At 43.1% G+C, this 25628-nt stretch overlaps 1 protein-coding gene across 1 annotated transcript; it reads left to right on the plus strand.

Moving 5' to 3' along the window:
- Positions 1–224: 224 nt before the first annotated feature.
- Positions 225–25287, plus strand: mst1 (macrophage stimulating 1; the record flags this gene model as incomplete). Its single annotated transcript, XM_084315696.1, has 18 exons — positions 225–282; positions 920–1064; positions 1654–1769; positions 1894–2008; positions 3448–3584; positions 7288–7408; positions 7866–7984; positions 10848–11019; positions 11417–11547; positions 11843–11945; positions 12902–13038; positions 13190–13222; positions 13370–13484; positions 13920–13997; positions 14115–14261; positions 15482–15592; positions 24080–24215; positions 25009–25287. The coding sequence occupies 18 exons, from the start codon at positions 225–227 to the stop codon at positions 25168–25170; spliced, it is 2136 nt and encodes a 711-aa protein (XP_084171822.1). The 3' UTR covers positions 25171–25287.
- Between the last annotated feature and the right edge of the window lie 341 nt (positions 25288–25628).

Consider the following 25628-nt stretch of genomic DNA (forward strand, 5'->3'; position numbering starts at 1 on the left):
TTTCTTAACACTGAATTTCCCCGTGGTTTGCCATGCATCTCAAAGCTATTATTAGATACAAAGTATATTCATATGGATATGAGTGTTCTGCTTACAGACCCATGCTGTAGGTCTTACTTCGTAAAAAAAAAGCGTCAGAAGGACACGAATCCAGAGCACACGTCTTTGGTTGCCTCCATCCAGGAGCGATAACTTAACAATACACCTTGTCTTCCACAGAAACAATGACACTGTTGCTCTCCTGCATTCTCCTCGCATGTCACAGTGGATTGGTAATAATAGGTAAGAACGCTGTATCATTTATGTGGCTAATACAACCTGCTTTATACCTACTATTGTTGTGATATATTGTCAAAACGTGTGGTTTTTAACGTGTAACCTGAAGTCACAAATATGTGAGGAAATCATGTGCTTCTGCTCATACCTATATTTAATTGAACATTGATACTCTGTACAGTATAATATCATTATCACAAAACGAATGGGCTCTCTCATTGGAGCCCAAGCATAATAATGAGCTAAATGCTAGATAACTCAGTGTAATTTAATGAATAGCCCACCAGGTAACAATTGGATACATTATGTTATTAATTATCATTCCATTACAGTACACAAAAGGGAGATTATTGCTAATTCATTGCTTTTCTAATGGGGTAATTGTTACTAGCTTCACTAACAGTTGCAATGTCTTGGTCCAAAGGTTATTATTTGTGCAGGCCAGTGCCCAAAATGTTGATTTGTTGACTCTCAAGTACCCAGCATGCATAGCCAGCCACACACACAACCCCGCTGTGAACAAGGAGTGACATTGGAAACCAGATAAATCCCAGTAGAAAATGGCAATTGTATTGTCATACCAGATACAAAACAAAGGTTAGGAGTAAATCCTGTGAGCTTGTGTGTGTCTCTACTCACACAGGACACCGCAGTCCACTGAACGACTTCCAGCGCTCAGAAGGAAGAGAGCTGGTTCCTACATCATGGAACTCAGCTAGAGTTCTGCTGCTACCGGGCCTGAGCCTGGAGGACTGTGCCACACGCTGCTCCCAGTCACTGGAATGCAGGTGTATATCAATACCCCCCCCCCGTCACACACACACACACACACACACACACACACACACACACACACACACACACACACACACACACACACACACACACAACCACACACAACCACTGAGGGTGACAGTGGCTCAGGAGGTAGAGCAGTCATCGCCGGTAATCGAAAGGTTCCCAGTTAAATTCCCGCTCCTCCCGGGCAGCATGTCGAAGTGTCCTTGAGCAAGACACTTAACCCTTAACTGCTCCCGATGAGCAGGTTGGCGCCTTGCATCATGGTTGCCTTTTCCGTCTGTGTGTGAATGTGTGAGTGAATGTGAGGAACTAAATTGTAAAGTGCTTTGGATAAAAGCAATATAAAAATGCCCCATTTACCATTTTAAAGGAACACGCCAACATTGTGCTAAGCTAGGCTAACATGCATCCATATAGCTTTCTACTGAACGCACAGAGAGGAAACTGGTATCTATCTTCTTGTCTCTCTCTGGAGAAGACGATAAGCTAATGTCCCAAAATGTTGGCGTGTTCCTTTAACATGTTGATATAACGGTGTATGGAAAAACGTGTCATGAAAATGTCCCTCAACACCAGAGCCTTCAACTACGAGACCCGGCCCGCCGTCAGCTGCAAACACCTGCCCTGGGTGAGAGACGGGAGCAACGCAGAGGTGAAGCGGAACGTCAACTGTGATCTCTATGAGAAGAAGGGTAAAGACGTGATACCGCCCCCTCTCTTGTCATACTGTTACTGCAAAGTGTTTTTTTCTGTACAGATCAATGTAACCGATCTAATTATAGGACCCGGGCTGATTTGTTCTTGCATTATGCGCAGTCTACGTGAGGCAGTGCATCATGGGTAAAGGAGAGGACTACCGTGGCAAGGTGTTCATCACGAGGAGCGGACACACCTGCCAACAGTGGTGGTCCAAGTTCCCTCACGACCACAGGTGAGACCGTCGGTTCAATGAATGAATGAATGCATTTATTTCGGTCTTCTTTTACAAAGCAATGTACATTTTAGGACATCTATAAAAAAAAAAATATTACAGAAAAAGGGGTAGGCTGAAGCCGAGGCTTATAATTGCCTACCCTTTTTACATTACATTATTAACAAAAAAAACTAAAAACATAATTCAGTACATAATTTTGCAAAAACAAAAGGTTACAAAAGTTTCATAGTTTTATATACAAAATTGAATACAGTTATGTTATAATAAAATATAATTAGGATAATAATAATAAGGTTTTATATTTATGTATCACCTTATATTTGAATAATATCTTAAATGTATGTATCGAACTACACATTTCTTATTCGTTGTCACAGTTATTCCATAGTTTTACCCCTTTAACTTTTTATATTTGTCCTTGCCTTTGTGATATTGAAGACACAAGTTCCCCTGAGTTTATACCGGCTCTCTAGTTTGGAACAACTCCTGTTTGTTCTCATCTAAACCTCCTGTCGACTGTGGTGTTCTTGTGCTATTCTTGGAAGTGATGGGGGAACGCACCTGCTGCCTGACTGTAATTACATGGTGTAGAGATGGTGCCTACATTTGGTTTATCGTTTGAAAATACAAAAGAAGTGTAGGGGGGTAGCGCTCCCCTTCTCACTACATCCCTTGTCAAAGTGGAAGTGATTCATGTCGAGACTGTACAGCAGTCCTACCGCTTTTGTTGCTAGGATGGATAAGGTTACTGTAATCTGTTACAGGTTGCCGATTACCTGTTTAAAATAGAAATCAGTATAATCCATTAGATTACACCAAGCGAGTATCGTAATATGATTACTTTCAATTATTATTATTATTATTACTTCCTTCAAAATGTGCAGAATATAAAGCTTAAAATCCCATTTATTCCAATTGAAGTTTACAGTAGGGATGCTCGATATTGGCTTTTTTACCGATACCGATATTCCGATATTGTCCAACTCTTAATTTCCGATACCGATATCAACCGATATCAACCGATACCGATATATGCAGGGTTTCCCCGTCCAAAAAACGGAATAATTTCAGGTAACTAATAATTTCACTGGATATATATATAACAAATATTGTTATTGTTATTGTTTTTTTTTGTTTTTAAACCGATACCGATATTTTCCGATATCACATTTTACTGCCGATATCGGCCGATAATATCGGTCGGCCGATAATATCGGACATCCCTAGTTTACAGTATTCTAAATTGACTGCAATTTCAATGTTGTTGTTGTTATTATCATCTACAACCACGATAAACCATGATTCCAAATGACATACATTTTTATTTTGTGTACATAATCTGAAAAAAGAAAATGCCTTTTCATCCCCAAACATGATTCTTAGTAATCCAGCAAGTAATCCCATTACATTGAATGTGTTACTTCCCAACCCTCCAGGTGGACTCCCACCGCCACCAACGGCCTGGAGCTGAACTACTGCAGGAATCCGGACGGGGATCGTATCGGGCCGTGGTGCTATACCACTGACCCGGAACGACGCTACGAGAGCTGCAACATCCCCCACTGCAAAGATGGTACAGCCCACTCTCTCTAACGCAGTCGGAGCATCAGTCAACATAAATCAAACATCATATCATTGCTGGCACATAAACACTTTGGAACTGCAGTTCTAGCGATTGTTATCTTTTTAATTTAAATGAACGTTTACATGGTTTTGAGTTAAAGTCCCAGTCCGGATTTATTTCTTATTTTTTGGGACAATTTATTATATTCTATATGTAATGTATTCACATACACTCTTGAAGAGTTTTATCTGTGTAGGTGTGTGGCCCTATGTGTGTATGTGATTCTATAGTCTGTAGTCTGGTGTGTGTGTTTGTGTGTGTGACCATGGTTGACTAATGTGTGTGGGGAAAACAGTAAAAGAAAACAAGACTAGGTCAAAACCTAGCATATGGCTGGACTGTGTATGGTCAATGTTTCAAATTGTGGCCAATTCCACTTCTCAACAACAGACATTTGTGTTAGTGAGCAGCTGCTACAGCTGTGAGGGAGTTAGTGACATAGAGCTGCTTCACATATAAAAACTAGGATTCATTATTGACGATTTACTGATGAGATTTGACTGATCATAGAGCAATTAGGTTATTGTAGGCAAAGGGATGTCGATAGGATCTGTGGCCATTTTCCACCTGAGAGGATAATTATTGTTAGCAGCTTTAATTACTAGGCATATCGTCAACCAAATAATCAATAATGGACTCAATGGTTCATTATTGACCTATTCCACGCTTAGTGTAACAGTGGATGAAAACGCTAAAGGAACTGTGTACTTCTTCCACCACTGCCTCCGACGGTGATACACACACACTACTGCCTACACACACACACACACACACACACACACACACACACACACACACACACACACACACACACACACACCGCTGCCCAACAGCCCCTCCTCCTCCCGTCACAGTGCTGACTGCTACTCAGCTCTCCTCTCTCGTCTTGAAAATAGTTTGCAGGTCTTGTCACTGTTAGCTTGTTGAGTATGGCAAGAGCAGAGCCTCCACGACCGGTTTTGATCAGGCCTTGTACTTTATCCTCCTGCACACACTCAGAGCTGATACTCCTAGCTCTCTCTAAAAACAGCAAAAACAACAAGAGTGCTGGAAATGCTTCACGTTTGAGGTGAAACAGTTGTACCCTTCCTGCTGACTTTAAATCTGCACATTTGATACCGGTGTTGGTGCCATGTACAGGAGTGCAGTTGTGGATGAAGAGAGAGTAGGGAAGGGGGCCTTACGTGCATTAGTCCTGCTTAGTGTGGCACACACATCAGTGCGGGAGAAAGTGAGGGAGGTTAGCAGGCAGAGCAGCCTTGATGGGCGCTTCCTGGTTGTCCCTGTCAAAGCGGGCATAAAATGTATTACGGGAGGGGTCAGTGGTTTGGGGGGGAGTTGTTGGTGGATTTATAATCCGTCATGGCCTGGATGCCCTGCCACATGCATCAGGGGTCAGAGTGGTCGAAGTGCTCTTCAACCCGTAGCTTGTGGCTGTGGTTGGCCCGCTTGATTAGCATTAGCATCCGGTGGTATATAGGCTGCACACTGCAGTCACAATGGTAGCTGTAGATTCCCTGGGCTGGTAGACCATGCACCATTAACCATGAGATATTCCATGTTAGCAGAGCAGTGACTCTTAACACTTTGGACGCCAGACCCGATGATAGTCGGGTTTACTCGCCGACGCTTGGGCGCCAAACCCGAGTATAGTCGGGTTTTCATCGTTATTTCTTTTATTCGATATTTCCATTCATTACAGGCACACGGACATCTGGGTTAACATGGGGAATCATTCTGAGAATGCCAATGTGCAATACCGGCCGCATCCACCCAGGTGGCAGTATCGAGCATGCTTTGAAACATGATATCTTGGCCTGTGGGTCGATCAGAAGTCTCCGGTCGGATTTCTATTGGTCGGGCAGCGTGTATATTTTCCCCAACGGAGTTTCACTTCCGCATTCAATTTGCGCAATCTGATTGGCCACTGAGGTTTTTCTCAGCGTCAATCGCGTTACTCCTAACAAACTGGTTAAGCTTGGCGACTCTTTCGAAGTCGCTCTCTTTCGAAGTTGGTTAAGGTTAGGGTTAGGGTTAGTTGGTTAAGGTTAGGGTTAAGGTTAGGGTTAGTTGGTTAAGGTTAGGGTTAGGGTAACAGCCTGCTGGCGCGATTGTTAGGAGTAGCGCGATTGTTAGGAGTAACGCGATTGGCGCTGAGAAAAACGTCAGTGGCCAATCAGATTGCGCAAACCGAACGCGGAAGTGAAACTCCGTTGGGGATAATATACACGCGGTCGGGCAAGGGGACCGGTTGTCCCGATCTGAGTGAGAAGCGTGAATTGCTCCCGGATGTGTGGCGGATTATGTTGGCGACACGATCGACACCAATACTGGGACTCGCAATCAGATAATTGGAATATTTTTTTTGGGGTACATCCTAGTGACGGTAAGGCCTATATGGTATCAATTCTGCTGTGATCCAACCATGAATTCACTTCGATCACAATATATGTGTGTATTTTACTCCACAACGTGTGCCGTTGGTGATGATCAAAGCATCAAAAAACTACCCCCCACCCCCACCCTTTCATGCATTCATGATGAAACATAATACCGATAATATAGATGTGATTTCAAAATAGTAGCGTGTACAGGCGAGAAATGGCAACGTTTTTAGTGAATTGCACGTATTGCTGCATAGCGTAATTTTCTGGGATTAGACAGGATTATTCTAAAACTATAGTCATATTCACCACGGTATAAAACGGGAATGTATGGATGAAAAAAGTATTTCTTAAACACATATTGAACGATAGTCGATGTCAAATGGGCCATAGTATTGTATCCATAGCTATAATATAGAATATAGTTATAGCCCTGCAAACACCGCCACGTGTTCCTATATTTTAGAGCGTCGCGCTTTTAACAACACATCACGCATATCCCTGCGGCGTCCAAAGTGTTAATGGTGATATGTGCACCAGGTTGTGTTTACATAACAAACCTTCACCTCTGGTCTTACCGGAGCCATCAGCTGTTCTGTCTGCCCTGTGAGGAGTGTGGCCTGGTAGCTCAATAGCGCTGTCAGGAATTCTGTTCTTAAGCCAGGATCCGGTGAAAATCATGACGTTGCAATCCTTAATCCATTTATGATTGATGACCCGTAGCTGCGGTTCATCCATTTTGTTCGCCAGAGACCGCACATTGACGAAAAAGATGTTTGGCCAGTTGAGGATTATGATCTGACTCTGATCTATTCTAGTGCACCGGGTTTGCATCTGCAAAGAGCATTTGTAGCACTCAGTCAAAAAATAAATAAATAATATCAGATATAGGTATTTTTTTACTGTTTTACATTACCAATGTAAACAAACCTTTTATAATATAATATAAATAATATAATATTAAAACCTCATATTTATTAGTTGTTTAATGTAAATTAAATTACCCATTTCTGTATAAATGTGGATTAGGGATTGAGCCTTTAAGAGTATTTCATAAAGGCTGGTTTAGGAGCCAGTGTGGTACTTCAGTGGTATGTGGTCAACAACGTGAAGGTCACGCGGTGATGTCTGACTCCTGGAAAGTTATCTCTTTGTAGACACAGCGTGACAGCAACACAACATTCTTCTCAAGGGGCCAGTCTGTCACTCTGACTCTCTCGCCCACATGTTGTTTACCGCTGTGTTCTTGTTTGTATTTCCTTCCACAGCGGTGTGTATTACGTGCAACGGAGAAGACTACAGAGGCCAGGTGGACCACACCGTGAGCGGCCGAGAGTGTCAGAGATGGGATCAGCAGCATCCGCACCAACACATCTACCAGCCGGAGAAGTGCTCTTACTCACACACTTTGTGTTCTATTAATTTAATTTATACATTCGCCTGCACGCCTAATTATGTCAAATCCTAACTGAGATGAAGTCAATAGGCGTTTAGGTGTTTGTGTGGGTGTGTGTTTCAAGTAAAATTTTTGTTTTTATTTGTACATTATAGTGAAATGCTTGGTTCTGTAGGAGCCTCCTGAAACAGTAAATGTGAGGAACAAATTCTAATATAGAGCAAATTAACAATGCACCATATATAAGATGTGATGTGGTGTTAAAACGTGTCTATAGTGAATGTTAAAGTGAGTGTGTGCATATGGATGTAGAATGGATGGGTTAGTGTTGCGTAGAGTCCACATTGAGGCATCCTGGGGATAGAAGCTCCTTTTGAGTCTGTACTGTACTGGTGTGTGTGTGTGCGTGTGCGTGTGCATGTGCGTGCGTGTGTGCTTGCTTGCTTGCAGGTATCCAGATAAAAGCTTGGATGACAATTACTGTCGCAACCCTGACGCGTCTCCGGTGCCCTGGTGTTACACCACTGACTCGGACGTGGAGAGAGAGAGCTGTGAGATCACCAAGTGCTGTAAGAGAGATGAACCACGACCCCACGCCACCTTCCCACTGCCCATGATATCGCTTCTAACTGCTAAACCATTGTCTTAGCGTCAATTGTACAGTCCTTCTCGCTGATGTCTGCGATTTCCAGAGGACAAAACGCAAACCGTGTGTTGATTCACCTGGTTCTGAGAACATGGCGTGTTCAGCAACACATCAGACTTGGAATCATCTTTTATTTTTCTTTATCCACTTTTTCTCCTTATTTTTAAATTATTTCTCCCACCCCAATTTCGCATTGCCAATTCTCCCCTCCCCTGTCTTGAACGTTGCTAGACTATGCCTCCCACTGGTCGGCTGTAGTGAGGATAGAAGCCTTGCATCACGTGTCCCCTCCGGTACATGAGGAGGCAGCCTGTCGCATCTTTTCACCAGACAGCGCGGACTCTCAGTGGCGAGGAGTAACGCGTGGGAGGCTCACGCTGCCCCCGATACTTCCTGATTCTGCTGTACAGGCGTCACCCAACTGACCTGTAGGAGTCGCTGTCCACAACGTCCAATCCCCACCCATCGACTTTCCACCCGCTACCTCTGCCAATTGAGTATGACGACTGGCCCAAGCCGCAGGCAATGCCGACTCGGGGAGTCGAGACCGGAGTCTCTTGCATTGGTGACGAGCGCAATCTCCGCTACGCCACCCAGCCGCCTTTGCCTGCTGTCTTTTGAACAGAAACATGACACGTTCACATTCATCAAATATTTCCACTGAAAGCCAAGTTAATCTCTACATCTGCCTTACAAAGGCAAAAAGCGTTCACTTCAGTTACTATAGTTTGCCTTTGTAGGGCAGTACTGATATAATGGTAATAGTACATGTAGAGATGTAGAGATATAGTGGTATATATACACATGTAGAGGAGTACAGATATAGTGGTATACATACACATGTAGAGATGTAGAGATATAGTGGTATATATACACATGTAGAGATGTAGAGATATAGTGGTATATATACACATGTAGAGGAGTACAGATATAGTGGTATACATACACATGTAGAGATGTAGAGATATAGTGGTATATATACACATGTAGAGATGTAGAGATATAGTGGTATATATACACATGTAGAGGAGTACAGATATAGTGGTATACATACACATGTAGAGGGGTACAGATATAGTGGTATACATACACATGTAGAGGAGTACAGATATAGTGGTATACATACACATGTAGAGATGTAGAGATATAGTGGTATATATACACATGTAGAGGGGTACAGATATAGTGGTATACATACACATGTAGAGGAGTACAGATATAGTGGTATACATACACATGTAGAGGGGTACAGATATAGTGGTATACATACACATGTAGAGATGTAGAGATATAGTGGTATATATACACATGTAGAGGGGTACAGATATAGTGGTATACATACACATGTAGAGGGGTACAGATATAGTGGTATACATACACATGTAGAGGGGTACAGATATAGTGGTATATATACACATGTAGAGGGGTACATATATAGTGGTATACATACACATGTAGAGGGGTACAGATATAGTGGTATACATACACATGTAGAGATGTAGAGATATAGTGGTATATATACACATGTAGAGGGGTACAGATATAGTGGTATACATACACATGTAGAGATGTAGAGATATAGTGGTATACATACACATGTAGAGGGGTACAGATATAGTGGTATACATAAATCAAAGTCAACGCTCTCTGTACAAGCCCTGCAATAAAGGCAGAGGGCACGGCTGGGTAGCGCAGTGGACTAAGCACTCGCCTACCACCACAGAGACTCTGGGATCGAATCCAGCTGTCAGCGGTACCTCCGGCTTGGTCAGTCGTCCCTACTAACACAATTGGCAGTGTTAGCGGTCGCCTGTTCAGCAGGGAGGGGATCTGGGGGAAATAGCGTGAACCTCTGCACACGTTACGTTCCCCCAGTGAAACTCCTCGCTGTCGGGTGAAAAGAAGCGGCTGGCGACTCCACATGTATCGGAGGAGGCATGTGGTAGTTCTACATAGGGGTGGGCAATATGACGATATTAAATAAATATCGGGTACAGTTCATTAACGATACACTTTCTAAACATATCGTGGACATCGTGATGTTTTGCACAAAACCTCACGTCGGGTTCTAAGCCGCCACGGCTGAGATGAGACTTACTTTAGCGTAGCACGTTCCTCTCTCCCTCACACAGACACACTCGTCCAATTTACGTCACATACACACACATACGCCTAGAGAGGTGGTAACTAAGTTAGCTAACTAAGCTAAGCTAACTAACGTTAGCCGCCAACCCTGGAAACGCTCACAGGGGAGTGATCCACGACACCAGTTCCAGTAGGGGGGAGGGCTTTAGAGGAAATGTCAAAATATCACAATATATATCGTGTATCGTGATAGAGCAAAAAAATATCGTGATATAATTTAAAGGCTGTATCGCCCAGCCCTAGTTCTACACCCTCCCCAGGCCGACGGTGGGGCAATGCGCACAACGTCCAGGAAGGGAATTGGCATAACAACTAAATTGGGATGGGTGAAAAATACAGAAAGCCCAAAAATAAATTGAATAATACAAAAAAAAAAGAAATAAAGGCAGAAACCTACTTTGGGTGCACTGTGGAGACGGCTTCAGCATGTATTTCAGGGCTTGTACAGACCGGAGCGTGGCCCCATTGACTTTGTGTTAGTCCGTGACAAACTACCACAAAGCTGCAGGTATTCAGGATGAAGAATGGCGCAGATTGTGCTGAAAAAGCACTCTTTATTGATCGCCAAAGTTGCGGTTATGGACGGCACATCATCCCCTCATCTGCTCCCCTCCTCTTCTCCCCTCCTCCCCTCCTTCAAGCTGCTGTTCCCAGGAAGCGCCACCGCTCCAGCTTCACCACCAACTGCTTCCGCGGCCGCGGGGAGGACTACCGCGGCAAGGTGAACGAGACGGCCTCGGGGATCCCCTGTCAGCGCTGGGATGGCCAGTACCCCCACGAACACCCCTTCTACCCCAACACGTACGAGTGCAAGTGAGTCAGGCACAGAGGAGGGCGACTGAGGTCTGGATGTAGCGAAGGACGAGAAGCAGGATGATGGTTTTCTATTAAACGTTTCTAAGGGTGACGAGTGGTGAAGGATTTGGCGATATTCACACCTGAAAACTTTTTAGGAATGAAAAAGAAATGCAGTCTTTGGGTGTAGTCATTTATTGAAATGTAACATTTTAAATTAAATAAACTTTATACTTGAGTTCTGGGCCTCATCCATGTTGAAACTGGCCCCTTTTTTAATGTGTGTGTGTGTGTGTGTGTGTGTGTGTGTGTGTGTGTGTGTGTGTGTGTGTGTGTGTGTGTGTGTGTGTGTGTGTGTGCGCGCGCACGTGTGTGTGTGTGTGTGTGTGTGTGCGTGTACCACATTGCATCCCAGGGGCCTGGAAGAGAACTACTGTCGTAACCCAGATGGTTCGGAGGCTCCCTGGTGCTTCACATCTGTGGCTGAGTGGAGGACTGCTCTCTGCCTACAGATCAAACGCTGTGCAGACGACATCGAAGCTGAGGGTACGCTGCCCCCTGCTGGTCAACATGGCTCTGGACAAGAGATTCGGATCTTAAAGGCAGACTGAATTGGACACTGTATTGATTAGTCACTAATGTTAGCCCTGGAATGTTACCCAGTAATCATTAGCGGGTAACATTAACAATTAACCTATGGTCCGATGGATCTAAAACACTTAGGAATACTTGAGGGCAGATGGTATCTGTCTTAGATTCTTGTCGCTGTCTAGATTCACACTAAATGCTACAAGTAATTCAGCCAGATCACTTTTCTTTTCTTTCTTCTTTCGTTTCTTAGATTGCTACCATGAAAATGGTATAAATTACCGGGGTTTGGTTCGCAAGACCCGCAAGGGTATCACCTGCCAGAAATGGAACGTCAACACGCCTCACACAACCAGGTAGGATTTAAAAGATTACGAGATACATAGCAAAACTAGATGAGCCTGGCTTCTCTGTACCTGTCAGAGAAATTCTATCAGGACTAATCTCATTGCGTCCAGTTGTTTTTAAATGTGTATATCCAGTGTCTAGGCAAATTATAATAAATTATAGGCAGTTTGTAGGCGGCTGGATGGCGCAGTGGACATTGCGCTCGTCACCAACGCAAGAGACACCGGGTTCGACTCCGGCTGTCGGCGTTGCCTCCGGCTTGGGCCAGCCATCATATTAACTCAATTGGCAGAGTTAGCGGGTGGAAGTCGATGGGTGGTAATCTGGATGTTGTGGACAGTGACTCCTACAGGTCGGTTGGGGACGCCTGCACAGCAGAGACAGGAAATGGCGGGGGTAGTGAGCCTCCCACACGTTACACCTCGCCAATGAGAGTCCGCGCTGGCAGGTGAAAAGATGTGACAGGCTGCCTCCTCGTGTATCGGAGGGGACACGTGATGCAAGGCTTCTATCCTCCCTACAACCGGCCAGTGGGGGGCATATGCGAGCAACGTTCAAGACGGGAGGGGAGAATTGGCACAGTGGAATTGGGATGGGAGAAAAATAGAAAAAGAGGAGAAAAAGTGGATCAAATATTTTTTTAATCATTTACAACTACTATTCACAATGATCTTAAAATGGGACAAATGATGTTAGTGTTTATATTTTAGTGTCATACATCTCACAATATAATGTTTTGGATTCAATAATTTTAATCCAACAAGTAATTAGATATAATAATACAAAAAAAGTGCCTGTAATTGTTTTAAACGTGTTTAAACAGTAGTGGATTACAGATACCAATTTGTTATTGTAATCATATTTAACTTGTAACTGTAATCCAGTTACAAGTGATCTAGTTCATGGTTAATGGTGCTCGTGAAATGTTAAATGTGCTCCATGGTGATGTTGTGGTTTAACCCAGGATAAACCCAAGGACCCACCCAGAGGCCAACCTGACGGAGAACTTCTGCCGTAACCCTGACGGGGACCAGCATGGACCCTGGTGCTATACCACCGACCCTAAGACCGAGTTTGATTACTGCGCCATCAAACAATGTGGTACATTTTTTTTTTATCTAAACATTTTTATTTTATGATTCCCTTATTCTGTTTTTATATAGAAAGTGGGGAAATCATCCTTAGCTGTTGTTGTTGTTGTTGACAGGCAATTCCACAATGAATCTGCTTCTCATTGTTTTTCTTTTAACAGCTGGTGAGAACCACAGCTGGACCGGACCAACAGGTTAGTTTCTGATTGCATCTGACACGACCGTGAATAATAATTCCAACCTCAAGGTCAACTTGTCCTCATCTTTTTTTTACCTCATAGACTGTAATCTCTGTGTTTCACTTTTGCGCACGTGTCATCGTGTCTTGTTTGTGGACACAGAGCAGGTGGAGTTTAGCGAGTGCGGGAAGAGAGACGACCGTGTGGCCGAGACCAGGATGCGTATCGTAAACGGCGCTCCTGGGAATTCTCCTTGGACCGTGAGCCTCAGAGACAGGTCTGTCTGCTCTGACATGCATAACCGCTAGGGGTGTAACCATACACACTTTTTGTGATTCGATACAAATTCTGAGATCACGAATTCAGTTTGATTCTTTATGCATTAAAATGTATTCATACTACAGAGAGGATTATATATGTGTATAGAGTATATACTGCACAGCTTGGTTTGGCTCAGAGAAATACAAATAGTGTGTGTGTGTGTGTGTGTGTGTGTGTGTGTGTGTGTGTGTGTGTGTGTGTGTGTGTGTGTGTGTGTGTGTGTGTGTGTGTGTGCGTGCGCCGTGCGCCGTGCGTGCGTGTGTTCCCTCCCCTCCTCCCACTCAGAAGAGAACCAGAGAAGGAGAATACAGTTTTAAATGTCAATACACTGTATTGAATATATATAGAGAGATTGTTCCACCCCTAATAACCACTGACTTCTTGTGTGCAGGAAAGGAAACCATTTCTGTGGAGGATCACTGATTAACTCCAACTGGGTCATCAGCACCAAGCAGTGTTTCTCCTCTTGGTAAATATTCTTTATTTACGAGACAACACATTTTAAACATTTACAACTGCTGTTATGATAAGGCATAGATCATGTACAATATTGTGTGTGTGTGTGTGTGTCTGTGTCTGTGTGCAGTTATGTGGACCTCCCAGGATATACGGCTATGATGGGGACCTTGTTTCGAGATCCCGCAGAAGGCGACCCTGAAGTTCAGACCATCCCTCTCACCAAGATAGTCTGTGGACCGCCCGAGTCTCAGCTGGTCATGTTACAACTGGAATAGTGTGTATACTCCAGGGCCGTTCTTGACTCAAATTAAAATGTTATTTCATTAAATTCTAGTTAACATAAAGGTTTAGTCATAATACGAATTAAACCAGGCCATTGAATGTAGGTATGTAAAATTGTGTTTCACACATTATTCTTCCTCTGCAAATGCAGTCAACACAGAAAGGTGGAACTACTTTAGAATCCATTAAATTAACACATTTTCAGAACTCGTACATGTTATTCCTATTGTCTAAGACAGTCCAACAGTATTTGTGAACTCCCTTCTAAATCCAAAAACTAAATTGGTAAACTTAAAGGTGCTGTAGATCACCTTTTTTACGTAGAGACAGAGCTTTTAGAAAGGTGCTGAATTAAAAGTATTGCTTCCCCCCCTCCCCCCCCCCCCCCCCAAATGAATGAATTTATAATTAAAATAAATAAATTGCAGAAATGTTGTTGTTTACATGTTGCAGGCATCCCTTCCCTACTTGTCATCAGGTATAAAGTCCTGCTTTATAAAGTGTTCGCCAACGACGTCATGACATTATGTGCGTGCAGACCCGAAGCAGAGAGGAACGTAATCCTGGTCAGAACAACGGGGCAGATTACAATAAATTTGTTAGCCATGCTAGCGATCTGAACAATCAATCCATGCCAAAGCTAGATATGTAAAAGGTGAAAGAATCACACTCGCAGCCATGCTGATTTGGCTAAATGACATTCAGCCATTTTAGTTTGAAACAACTTTTAGTCAGGGGAGTGCCATGGTTTCTCCATAGAGCCCCATTGTACTTCTTTGGGCGCAGCAGCTCGCGCAGGTCCGGGGTAACTTAGTCACATGACTCAGTTGGTATTGCTGATTGGCTCGAACATGGTATGTTTGTAAACAGCGAACAGGTCTATGGACAGTGAATTGGGAAAGATGGTGAAGGATGGGTGCTGGGTCCGAAAATACCTGGCAGGCTTGAACAGAGAGATCCAAACACCAAACAGCTCCTTTTTTAAAGGACTTTTATTTCCTGCTATTGTGACGTTTCGAGCAACAAGGCTCTTCCTCAGACTTCTGACTGGAAGAAGGTAGCTCATGGCTCCCCATGGCCATGGAAATAGCTTATTGGAATTCTTAATATGGGTGTCGTTCCCCTTTAAGACCAAAGCATATTTTTAATATCACACATACTCTGCCATAATCCATGGACTTTTCCTTTGTGTTTCCTTCTCTTGGTCCCTAGCCCCGCCCAAATTAATGACCGAGTGTCTCAGATCTGTCTTCCTCCAGAACGCTACATCGTACCAGAGGGGACCAGCTGTGAGATAGCCGGATGGGGTGAGACTAGAGGCAAGTACTCTGAACTTTGACCTTTCTGCGTCCCTTTATCCTTTCCTTAACGGCCCAGTCTGAACTTTGAGAAGTGAACATTTGATCAGTTTCAGTTTCAGTACATAGGGGTGTAACAGTACACAAACACCACGGTTCGGTACGTACCTCGGTTTTGAAGTCACGGTTTGGTATGGGTTTTCGGTACAGTGGGGGAAAGTTTGGCTTTCCATGTTCCACTCGGGTGATGTAGTGTGCAGTTACTGTTAAGTAGGGCTGTCAACGAATATTCTATATTCAAATGAATAATCGACTTGTACAAAAAAAAATATATATATATATATTATAATATTAGATTGTGAAAAAAACAGCCCCCGGTGGGCGTCGGCCTGAATGCGCTGCATGACAGAAGGTAGACACGCAACATCATCAAGAACGTGCGAGTAGTAATGAACAACAACAACAACAACTGTGACCATCTGTCGTGAAGACAGTGATTGCACTCTGAGCAATCTCAAGCCCCGTTTGGAAATACTTCGGATTTTGATTAACTTCGAGACAGTTTTATGCAAGCTATGGAAACTACAGCTGGCTAACGCTATTTTAGGAGTTCTAGCGTCAATAACGTAAGTAGCCTACTTTTCTGTTTTAGCACTTATTATATATTGTAAATCATCCCTCAGGGTAAAACGTTATTGAATAGAGAAAAAAGTGTTGCAGGTCCCGTTTCATATAATTAATTTGATCTCCGAGAGACCGCCCCTTCTCAATCAAGCACCAATTCCACCTCACGCGCTGAGAGAGAGGGTGTGTGTGTGTGTGTTCGCCACACTATGAGGCTATGCTAAATTACAGGTAATCTCTCAGTGTTGTGCGTCGGTTGAACGAACACCCGGCCCTTTGCGCAAATTATATTTTGGGAAAGGGAGTCTTTAATAAAATGTTTGCATGCAAAAAAAAAATTCTGCATGTGCGTTCCGTTAGTGGGCAACATACCGTTGTATTAGTTCGGTACATAGCACGAAGGTCCAGTACTGAACTGGTTCGATACGGATACGTGTACCATCAGGGCCGTTTCTTGCGGTTGCATAGAGCCCCCGAACTGCCATAAAAAATATATTATCATTTAAAAAAATATATATATTCACTCAATACACTGTAGGCTATATATATATATCTTGTAGGGATATAACAAATCAGCTTAAAATGTAACCGATAGGCTACTGCTTATGACCGCAAGTGGGCGTTTCTTTTTAATAAAAGAAAAAGAAAAAAACATAAGTAGCTTACTGACAAAAATGTAGTTGCATTTCCATTTTAAAGGGTAGTTTCACAAAATGGGGGCCCCCAAAAAGCTAGAAACGGCCCTGTGTAGTGTTACACCCCTAACAGTACACATTAATCAACATTTTAAACATTTTAAAGCAGCATTAATGTTAGGGTTTGAACCGACCTCAATCGCACGGCACAGACAGGAAGTTCAGAGTTAGCCAAATACTAGGGCGTATTTATTTACAGAGTCACAAAAGGGGTAAAGTAACAATTATGAAACAACAAGGGAGACTGCCATCGGCAGAGTTCTCTGCGGCTCTGCAGATCCTCCTGGTGATAGCAGTGGGGAATCGGTATTTGATGTTGTAGCGGCTCTGCAGATACTCCCAGCTTTAACTCGAGGTGGAAAACGGAGAGAGAGAGAGATATCAATAACAGTCCAACGAAACACAGAGGCAGTGTGGTTCCCTCCTCCCTTAGCTGTGTCCAGAACCAATGAACAGTAACAATCTTCAGTGTTCTCCACAACACACAAGTTAGCTGAGTTTAGTGCAAACAGAAATGATATCTTCAGTGTCTCTTCTAAACACACACTTCAACTGAGTCCAGTGCAAGCAAAAATGATAATCTTCGGTGTTCGTCACACACACAGACAGAATAATCCAGAGGGGTTTGGTTCCAACTCACCCAAGCGCAAATGCGTAAAGCGGGTAAACGAGGCGCAGCTCCAAACGGGGAACAAGGTTCTCATCAGCGGATCTCCACAGAAAGTCCTGGAGGGAAAGTAGACGAGGTACAGCAACGGGGAAAAAGCAGGCAAAGCAGTTGTATTTCAAAACGACCCGACATCGATTGAAGGGAAGTCCCAGTATAAAAAGCCTCTGGGGCGCTAATCAAAAACTATGACAGGTGCACGCTGGAATTGATACTTGCTCCAAAAGCGTGTGGCGGGGAATGCACCAATCAACACAGCACCTTAAAGGAGCGGAGCGTATGGCGGGGAATGAATCAATCAACACAGTACCTTAAAGGAGCGGAGCGTGTGGCGGGGAACGGACCAATCATCACAGTACCTTAAGAAGCCTGTGGCGGGGAATGAACCAATCCTCACAATTAAAGAAGTGGGGCCTGGTAGACAGCGCTGCATGTGAGTGTGGAGACCCTGAGCAGACTGTTGAGCATATCCTGACCATCTGCCCCCAATACAAACCGCCCTCGGAAGCCAGCCTCTTTGACGTGGGACCAGAGTTAAGGCCATGGCTACAAGATACGGAGTTGGACCTCTGACGTTACACGAAAGAGAGAAGAGGGCATACAGTGAAATGCGGGATAGTGTCTTTGTTATAATAGCCAGGTCTTGAGTTTTTTTTTTATCGTATTTCAATTGGTAGGATGTTCCAAAACTGAGTGGCTTTGACTGCAAAACAGGATTGACTGAAGGAGCTGGACCTAAACAGCACAGTACAGTCCCCTCTCTGGGTAGATCTTGTGGACCTGTTTGACAAAAGTACTGAGAGGTGGAGGGGGCTTGCCATTTAAGATCTTGAACAGTAGGCAGGCATCAGTGTATTTTGTCAGGTTTTCCCAGCTGAGGATTCTGTACTTGCTGAGGATGTGACAGTGGTGGTAAGTATATGGTTTTCGGTCCAGCACCTTGAGAGCCTGTTTATACAGAGAGAGAATGGTCAGTGACGTAACAACGGCTGCTGGCCATTGAAGGCCATTGAGTATTACAATTCCAAGATAGAATACACAGAGAACATTCCAGGAAACTTGCACCAGAAAGGGGTAATACAGCTATAGTACTGTGTTACAACCCCTGAGGTCTAAGGGTAAAGGGCTGTAACATAAACATTGGTTGATAGAAAGGACAGACCAGGTTTGTAAACAAATTATATTTATTTATATGCAAAGGAAGCACAGGTAACTCAAGGGTGAGCCAAGGTCAAAACAACAAACAAACACCACTATTCTCCAACATAAACCAACCTAATCCATGGTAAAATAAATGACTTAAACTACCCTTACCTAACAAAAACTGGAGAAAACAATATCCAAAGGAAATGGCAGCTCACCCCATCCGTGCTTCCTGAAAAGGGAGAACATAACACATAGGGATACATACAAGAATGGTAAACACATAATAAAACAATCTATAGCTCTCAATGGCCACACATGCAATTTCCAAAACAAAGGCAATTTCACAAAGGCAATTTCACTAAGGCAATTTCACAAATAAATGCCATTAAACAAAATACCAACAATACCAAGTTGCCAACAGGCCTAGCCTCACACCAGAGAGAGAAGACTGATCTGAGCAGCCATGTCTTAAACAGGGTGTGGTGATCCGGGATTGGGTGGTGGGTGATGGTTGTTGATTGGGTGCAGGAATCCTGAAACCCATAACTTAACATTATTTTAATTTCTTTATTTATCCAGGCAGGTAAATTAAGAAGAAATTCGTATTTACAATGATGGCCTGGCGAGAGGACAAAAGGGCCTCTCGAAGGGTAGGCTGGTAAAGATATGCCTCCTAAAGTGTGTAAACGGAAGTACAGGCTGCCTGTTGCTTAATAACAGCGGAACAGTGCAAAAATGCTTCCGCATTCGTCACCGCACGCCACTACGGTAATGCGCCTTTCATTTTCCTTCGCCCAGGTGCGTGCACCGGCGGCGTGCTTGCTCAGGTGCGTGCGCCGGCGTGCTCGCGAGGTGCCTGCGCATGCGCATGAGATCCCGCCTTGGTTCGACACATATAACACATTATTGGTTCAATTTGGTTACATATTAACACGCTTTGGTTCAATTTGGTTAATCACCATACACGTGATGGACGCAGCAGGCGATCACTCCTATTGTTATTCAGCTGCGCCGAGGTACATGATTGATTGATTGATTGATTGATTGAGCAACATGAGCTAACTGCTGAGCTAACATGGAGCTAACACGCAGCTAACTACTGAGCTAACATGAGCTAACTGCTGAGCTAACATGAGCTAACTGCTGAGCTAACATGGAGCTAACATGCAGCTAACTGTACATGATTGATTGATTGATTGATTGATTGATTAATTGATTGATTGATTGAACATGGAGCTAACATGAAGCTAACTACTGAGCTAACATGAGCTAACTGCTCATAGTCTCCCAGTCCCTCCACTCTGCAGTAAACAGACATCACTGATATAGAGTGTCTGGTCAGTAACATGGGTCTAGAACCCACCTCACCCCTGCCCACTTTGACAACCTAGGATGGCTTAGAGTAGACGACAGAGGCGTAGTACATTTTCCTTTTTGAAAATCATCTGACATGAAGATGGAACACATTTTTGTTGTTAATATTATTTATATTACTGGTAGTTCATACAAGACATTATCCTCTCAAAACATTGAAGCTCATAGTCTCCCAGTCCCTCCACTCTGCAGTAAACAGACATCACTGATATAGAGTGTCTGGTCAGTAACATGGGTCTAGAACCCACCTCACCCCTGCCCACTTTGACAACCTAGGATGGCTTAGAGTAGACGACAGAGGCGTAGTACATTTTCCTTTTTGAAAATCATCTGACATGAAGATGGAACACATTTTTGTTGTTAATATTATTTATATTACTGGTAGTTCATACAAGACATTATCCTCTCAAAACATTGAAGCTCATAGTCTCCCAGTCCCTCCACTCTGCAGTAAACAGACATCACTGATATAGAGTGTCTGGTCAGTAACATGGGTCTAGAACCCACCTCACCCCTGCCCACTTTGACAACCTAAGATGGCTTAGAGTAGACGACAGAGGCGTAGTACATTTTCCTTTTTGAAAATCATCTGACATGAAGATGGAACACATTTTTGTTGTTAATATTATTTATATTACTGGTAGTTCATACAAGACTTTCTTTGTAAAATATGTCATAATGACTGTAGCATTTGTGTGTGTAACGTACACTGTAAAAAATAAATGTTTTTTCACAGGAAATAAATTCACTATTATTTTACAGATTACTTTTGTTTTTCTACTTTAAGTGTAAATGCCATACAAATATAGTAAATTACCTTTTATCAAAATATTAACCATTAAATAAAGGTTGTAATTCCTTCATAGTTAAATACAGTAGAGGTTGCATACTTCATTATCTAAAGATGGTAAGTTAGAGTGTTGTGTTCACTCATAGTTAAAGACTGTAGAGGTTGAGTACTTCATTATCTAAACATGGTAAGTTAGTTAGAGTGTTGTGTTCAGTCAGACAGTAGACAAGTAGAGGTTGAGTACTTTATTATCTAAACATGGTGAGTTAGAGTGTTGTGTTCATTCATAGTTAAAGACAGCCGAGGTTGAGTAGTTTCTTCTGATATTCCATAGTAAAGTACACGTTAACGTTACAATGTGTTGTGTTCACAACACTGTTTAGTTAAAGACAGCCGAGGTTGAGTAGTTTCTTCTGATATTCCATAGTAAAGTACACGTTAACGTTACAATGTGTTGTGTTCACAACACTGTTTAGACTGACGACGCGTCGTGAAGTACACGTTAACGTTACAATGTGTTGTGTTCACAACACTGTTTAGTTAAAGACAGCCGAGGTTGAGTAGTTTCTTCTGATATTCCATAGTAAAGTACACGTTAACGTTACAATGTGTTGTGTTCACAACACTGTTTAGTCTGACGACGCGTCGCGAAGTACACGTTAACGTTACAATGTGTTGTGTTCACAACAGCGTTTAGTCTGACGACGCGTCGCGATAATATACTATATTCGCGAAGTACACGCTAACGTTACAATCGTCGCGATAATATACTATATTCCATAGTAAATTACACGTTAACGTTACAATGTTGCGTTGTGTTCACTCATAGTTAAAGACAGTTGTGTTCACTCATAGTTAAAGACAGCCGAGGTTCCAAGTGATTCGTTGCAATGTACGCGGAAATGCCATAGCATTTGTCTAAGTGGCGTGAAAAGAAAGGCGCTTTACCGTAGTGGCGTGCGGTGACGAAAGCGGAAACATTTTTGCACTGTTCCGCTGTTATTAAGCAACACGCGTACAGGCTACAAGCTTTCCGGTTTCGACAAAACAATTATAGAAACGTGTGAAGTGCACAATATTTCCTCGTTTAAGCCACTGCAACGGCTTTGCCTGAAGAATTTACTACATGACCGGGACGTTCTAGCTTGTTTGCCGACAGGATTCGAGAAAAGTTTGGTCCGTTCGGAGGCAGCTTCCAGGGGAAGTACATACACCGGAAATGCTACCCCACACTTTCGGCCGTAGTTCTTTACCAGGCTTTATCTCACAGAGGAGATACAACTGGGAACGAGGTTCCTTGAAGGGTAACAAGGAAAGGGGATACAAAAATAAAATATAAAAGAGACAGATGATACATACATCACAGAGGTAAGGACAAATTATTAAAGGGGAACTATCTTATAAATGGCCTTTTCCAGGGGTTTGCATTGTTTTCTAGCAATGTGGGGTTGTACCAACACTGTCTATGTCTCTAATTCTCATGTTGGCGCATTCCTCCAGTTCAGATGTCACGAGATCCTCCCCCACTGAACTAAGCCATTCTGAATTTACGCGTACAGTACCTCTGACGTGTACAAATTCTCATCTACATACCTAACGCCCCCTCTATGGTTGTAGTCACCGCCCACACTCAAGCAGCGAATATATCCTTGCATTCATTTCCTGATGATGTCGTGATCCGCCAGCAATGGGCCAAGTTTGTGAGCTATGGTGATCATGACTTGTGGAGACTATTAGAAGAGGACAAAACAATCACACTTATGGATGATAACGTGCGTTTTCACCAACTACATTGGACTCAGCACTTCTGGTAAATCATAAAAATACTATAGTCATTGTGCCGAATTCGGACTCCCTGCCAGAATCCGACTCCCCCTCGGAAAGGTATCCCCGGTTGCCCCCTCGCGTGAACGCTCATACACTCTATCAGCCTACCCAGCATGTAATACGTTCTTTGTTAGAACTCAACTCGTTATTATTGGCGCATACACTATCAGATTTCTGTCATAAAACGATAAAGCGGACAGAAATGCGGGAACGTTCGAATTATATTTAAAAGGTTTTGACATTGTAAAACGAAATAAGTAGAGTTTTGAAGCTGTAAGCAGAATACAAGTCATATGAACACCCATGATATAGGCTACCTGTATCCAGAGCATTATTGTTTTATGACAGAAATTTGATAGTGTATGCGCGTTCACGCGAGGGGGAGTCGGATTCTGGCAGTGAGTCCGAATTCGGCACAACACCGGCTGAGGAGGTAACATTATTTGTCGCCGAGTTGAGAGCTCCCCAGACTACAGCTGGGCGATCGCCTACAATGGCGATCGCCTAGAGCCAACTATTGGATATTATTATGAAGAGGAAGAGGGCAAATGGTGATGATCCATCCATAACACATTTTCACCAGACTATGTTGGATTCTAGTATTTTCAAACAGGCTGTTTGGATGTAAGTTCCTGGATGTAACGTATATAGAGTAGTATGGGCGGAGCTATTTGCTATAGTGCATGTTGGTGACTGTCACTCAAAGCGCATTGCGAGTATGGGCGGAGCCCAGCCAAAACAGCTTGGTTTTTTTAAGGGGAGAAAGTCCTGCTCTACAGTACTTGATGAGAAATACAAAACAATGAATTTATTTGAAAAAAAAACCTTACAGATGTGTTCCATATACTTACAGGAATTGTGTAAAATTGCCCAAATAGTGAAAGAAATAGTAAGATAGTTCCCCTTTAAAACACAAACATCAAACAAACAACCAAATAAAATTACAAGGTATGTAATACATGAAGCAGAACAGTCAACTGCTGGGTGGCAGTTGCGCGTGTGTGTAAACAACTCTGTGATAGATCCTTAAAGGTAGTGAGGGGGATCTAATGATGGTGTCACACTGGTATACTGGCCATTGAAAACTAGTGGAGTGGTAGAATTCTAGGATAGGATTCTTAGGAAAGATTCCCCAAAAAACTCACAATTGAAAGGGTTAGACACTTTCTTCACACACTAAAAAAAAAGCATCCCAGATGTCTGCCCTTGAAGGATCGCTTTCACTAATGTTGCATCTGAATGAGATCGGGGTTGAGATTCTCAACCAACAGATGGTGTTATTTCCAGAATCACACAGCGTGTGTCCACTTTTCTCTCTCCTTCTTGCCATCCTCCCTCATCCCTCCTTTAAAAACCCACTCTTTCTCCCTCTGTCTATTCTCAAGGTACCGGAGATGAGACTGTCCTGAACGTGGCCCAGATACCGGTTCTCGGCAACAAGGAATGCAACAAATACTTCCGGGGTCGCGTGCGGGAGAACGAGATGTGCGCCAGCTCTTTCCAGGGCGGGGTGGGCGCCTGCGAGGTACGGCTTCTGTCCTCGGTGTGCTCCAGGGGACCTGTTCAGGAATAGTGAAGGAATAGGGTTCCAAACTTCCTTCAGAGGGTCAGGGCGAACAATATTGCTACAGCACAAACTAAGATTGAATGCTGAAAGAAACAGTGAAGATTACAATCATTCCAAGTGCATCATTTCAATTAAATGATGAAATTATATAGTCCTATAGACCTGTTCGCTGTTTACAAACATACCGTGTTCGAGCCAATCAGCAATACCAACTGAGTCACGTGACTAAGTTGCCTCGGACCTGTGCCAACTGCTGTGCTAAAAGAATACAATGGGGGTCTATGGAGAAACCATGGCACCAACCTGACTAAAAGTTATTTAAAAAGAAAACGGCTGGATGTCATTTTGCCAAATCAGCATGGCTGTGAGTGTGAGCCTTTCACCTTTTACACATCTAGATTTGGCATGGATTGATTGTTTAGATCGCTAGCATGGCTAACAAATGCAAATATATTGTAGTCTGCCCTGTTGTTCTGACCAGGATTATGTTCCTTTCTGCTCCGGGGATGCGCGTGCACACTGAGTCTGACATACAGTATACAGCGAACAGGTCTATAAATCAAACTTCTCTGCTCACCATGTATTATGCACAACCAGAATATATAATAAGAATGATGAGCCAAGGAAATATATATATATTATATATATATATGGGGAATACTGTTTCCGGCTTCAGCAGCAGGCGTAATAAGTCAGAACAGAGTGAAACAATGTGAGCTGCGTATCAGTACACTGTGTTGTGTCGCTGCAGAGAGACTACGGGGGACCTCTGGCCTGTCAGAACAGTGACTGCTGGGTGCTGGAGGGAGTGATCATCCCCATGAGACGCTGTGGACACCCAGGTCAACCCAACATCTTCATCCGTGTGTCGGTCTATGTGAACTGGATCAAGAAGGTCATTAAGATGGCTTAGGAACCAATGTTTGCACAGTGACCGATCTGCCTACCAACTATGTTAATAATCCAATTTAATTTCTTCTTTTTTTCTTTCTTTTCTCCCCCTCACAGATACTTCTCTCACAGGCAATATTTCCGCAATAATCCAATTCTAAGCATTATGTTTATCTCTATTATCTATTATGACATTGTTATAACAAGCAACAATATCCTATTTTTATGTGATGTCACAATGCTTCTGTGGAGCCACTCTGTGGCAGCCTTTTTGTGTCCCTGCCATTCCATACTGTTTCATTAAATTAAGGACACGCAATGGTGCATGTGAAAACAAGCCATCGATATAAAATAACAAATATAGTCTTCTGTGTTGTGTTGTTGCATACAGTCAGTGGTGAAATTGGTGGGACAGTAATGTGAAATGAGTTGTATTTGTATATATGTGAATCTGAGACTGTCAGTGATTGATTCCATGTA

The sequence above is a fragment of the Notolepis coatsorum genome (genome assembly GCF_963971535.1).
Source record: "Notolepis coatsorum genome assembly, chromosome: 6".
NCBI classification, from domain to species: Eukaryota; Metazoa; Chordata; class Actinopteri; order Aulopiformes; family Paralepididae; genus Notolepis; species Notolepis coatsorum.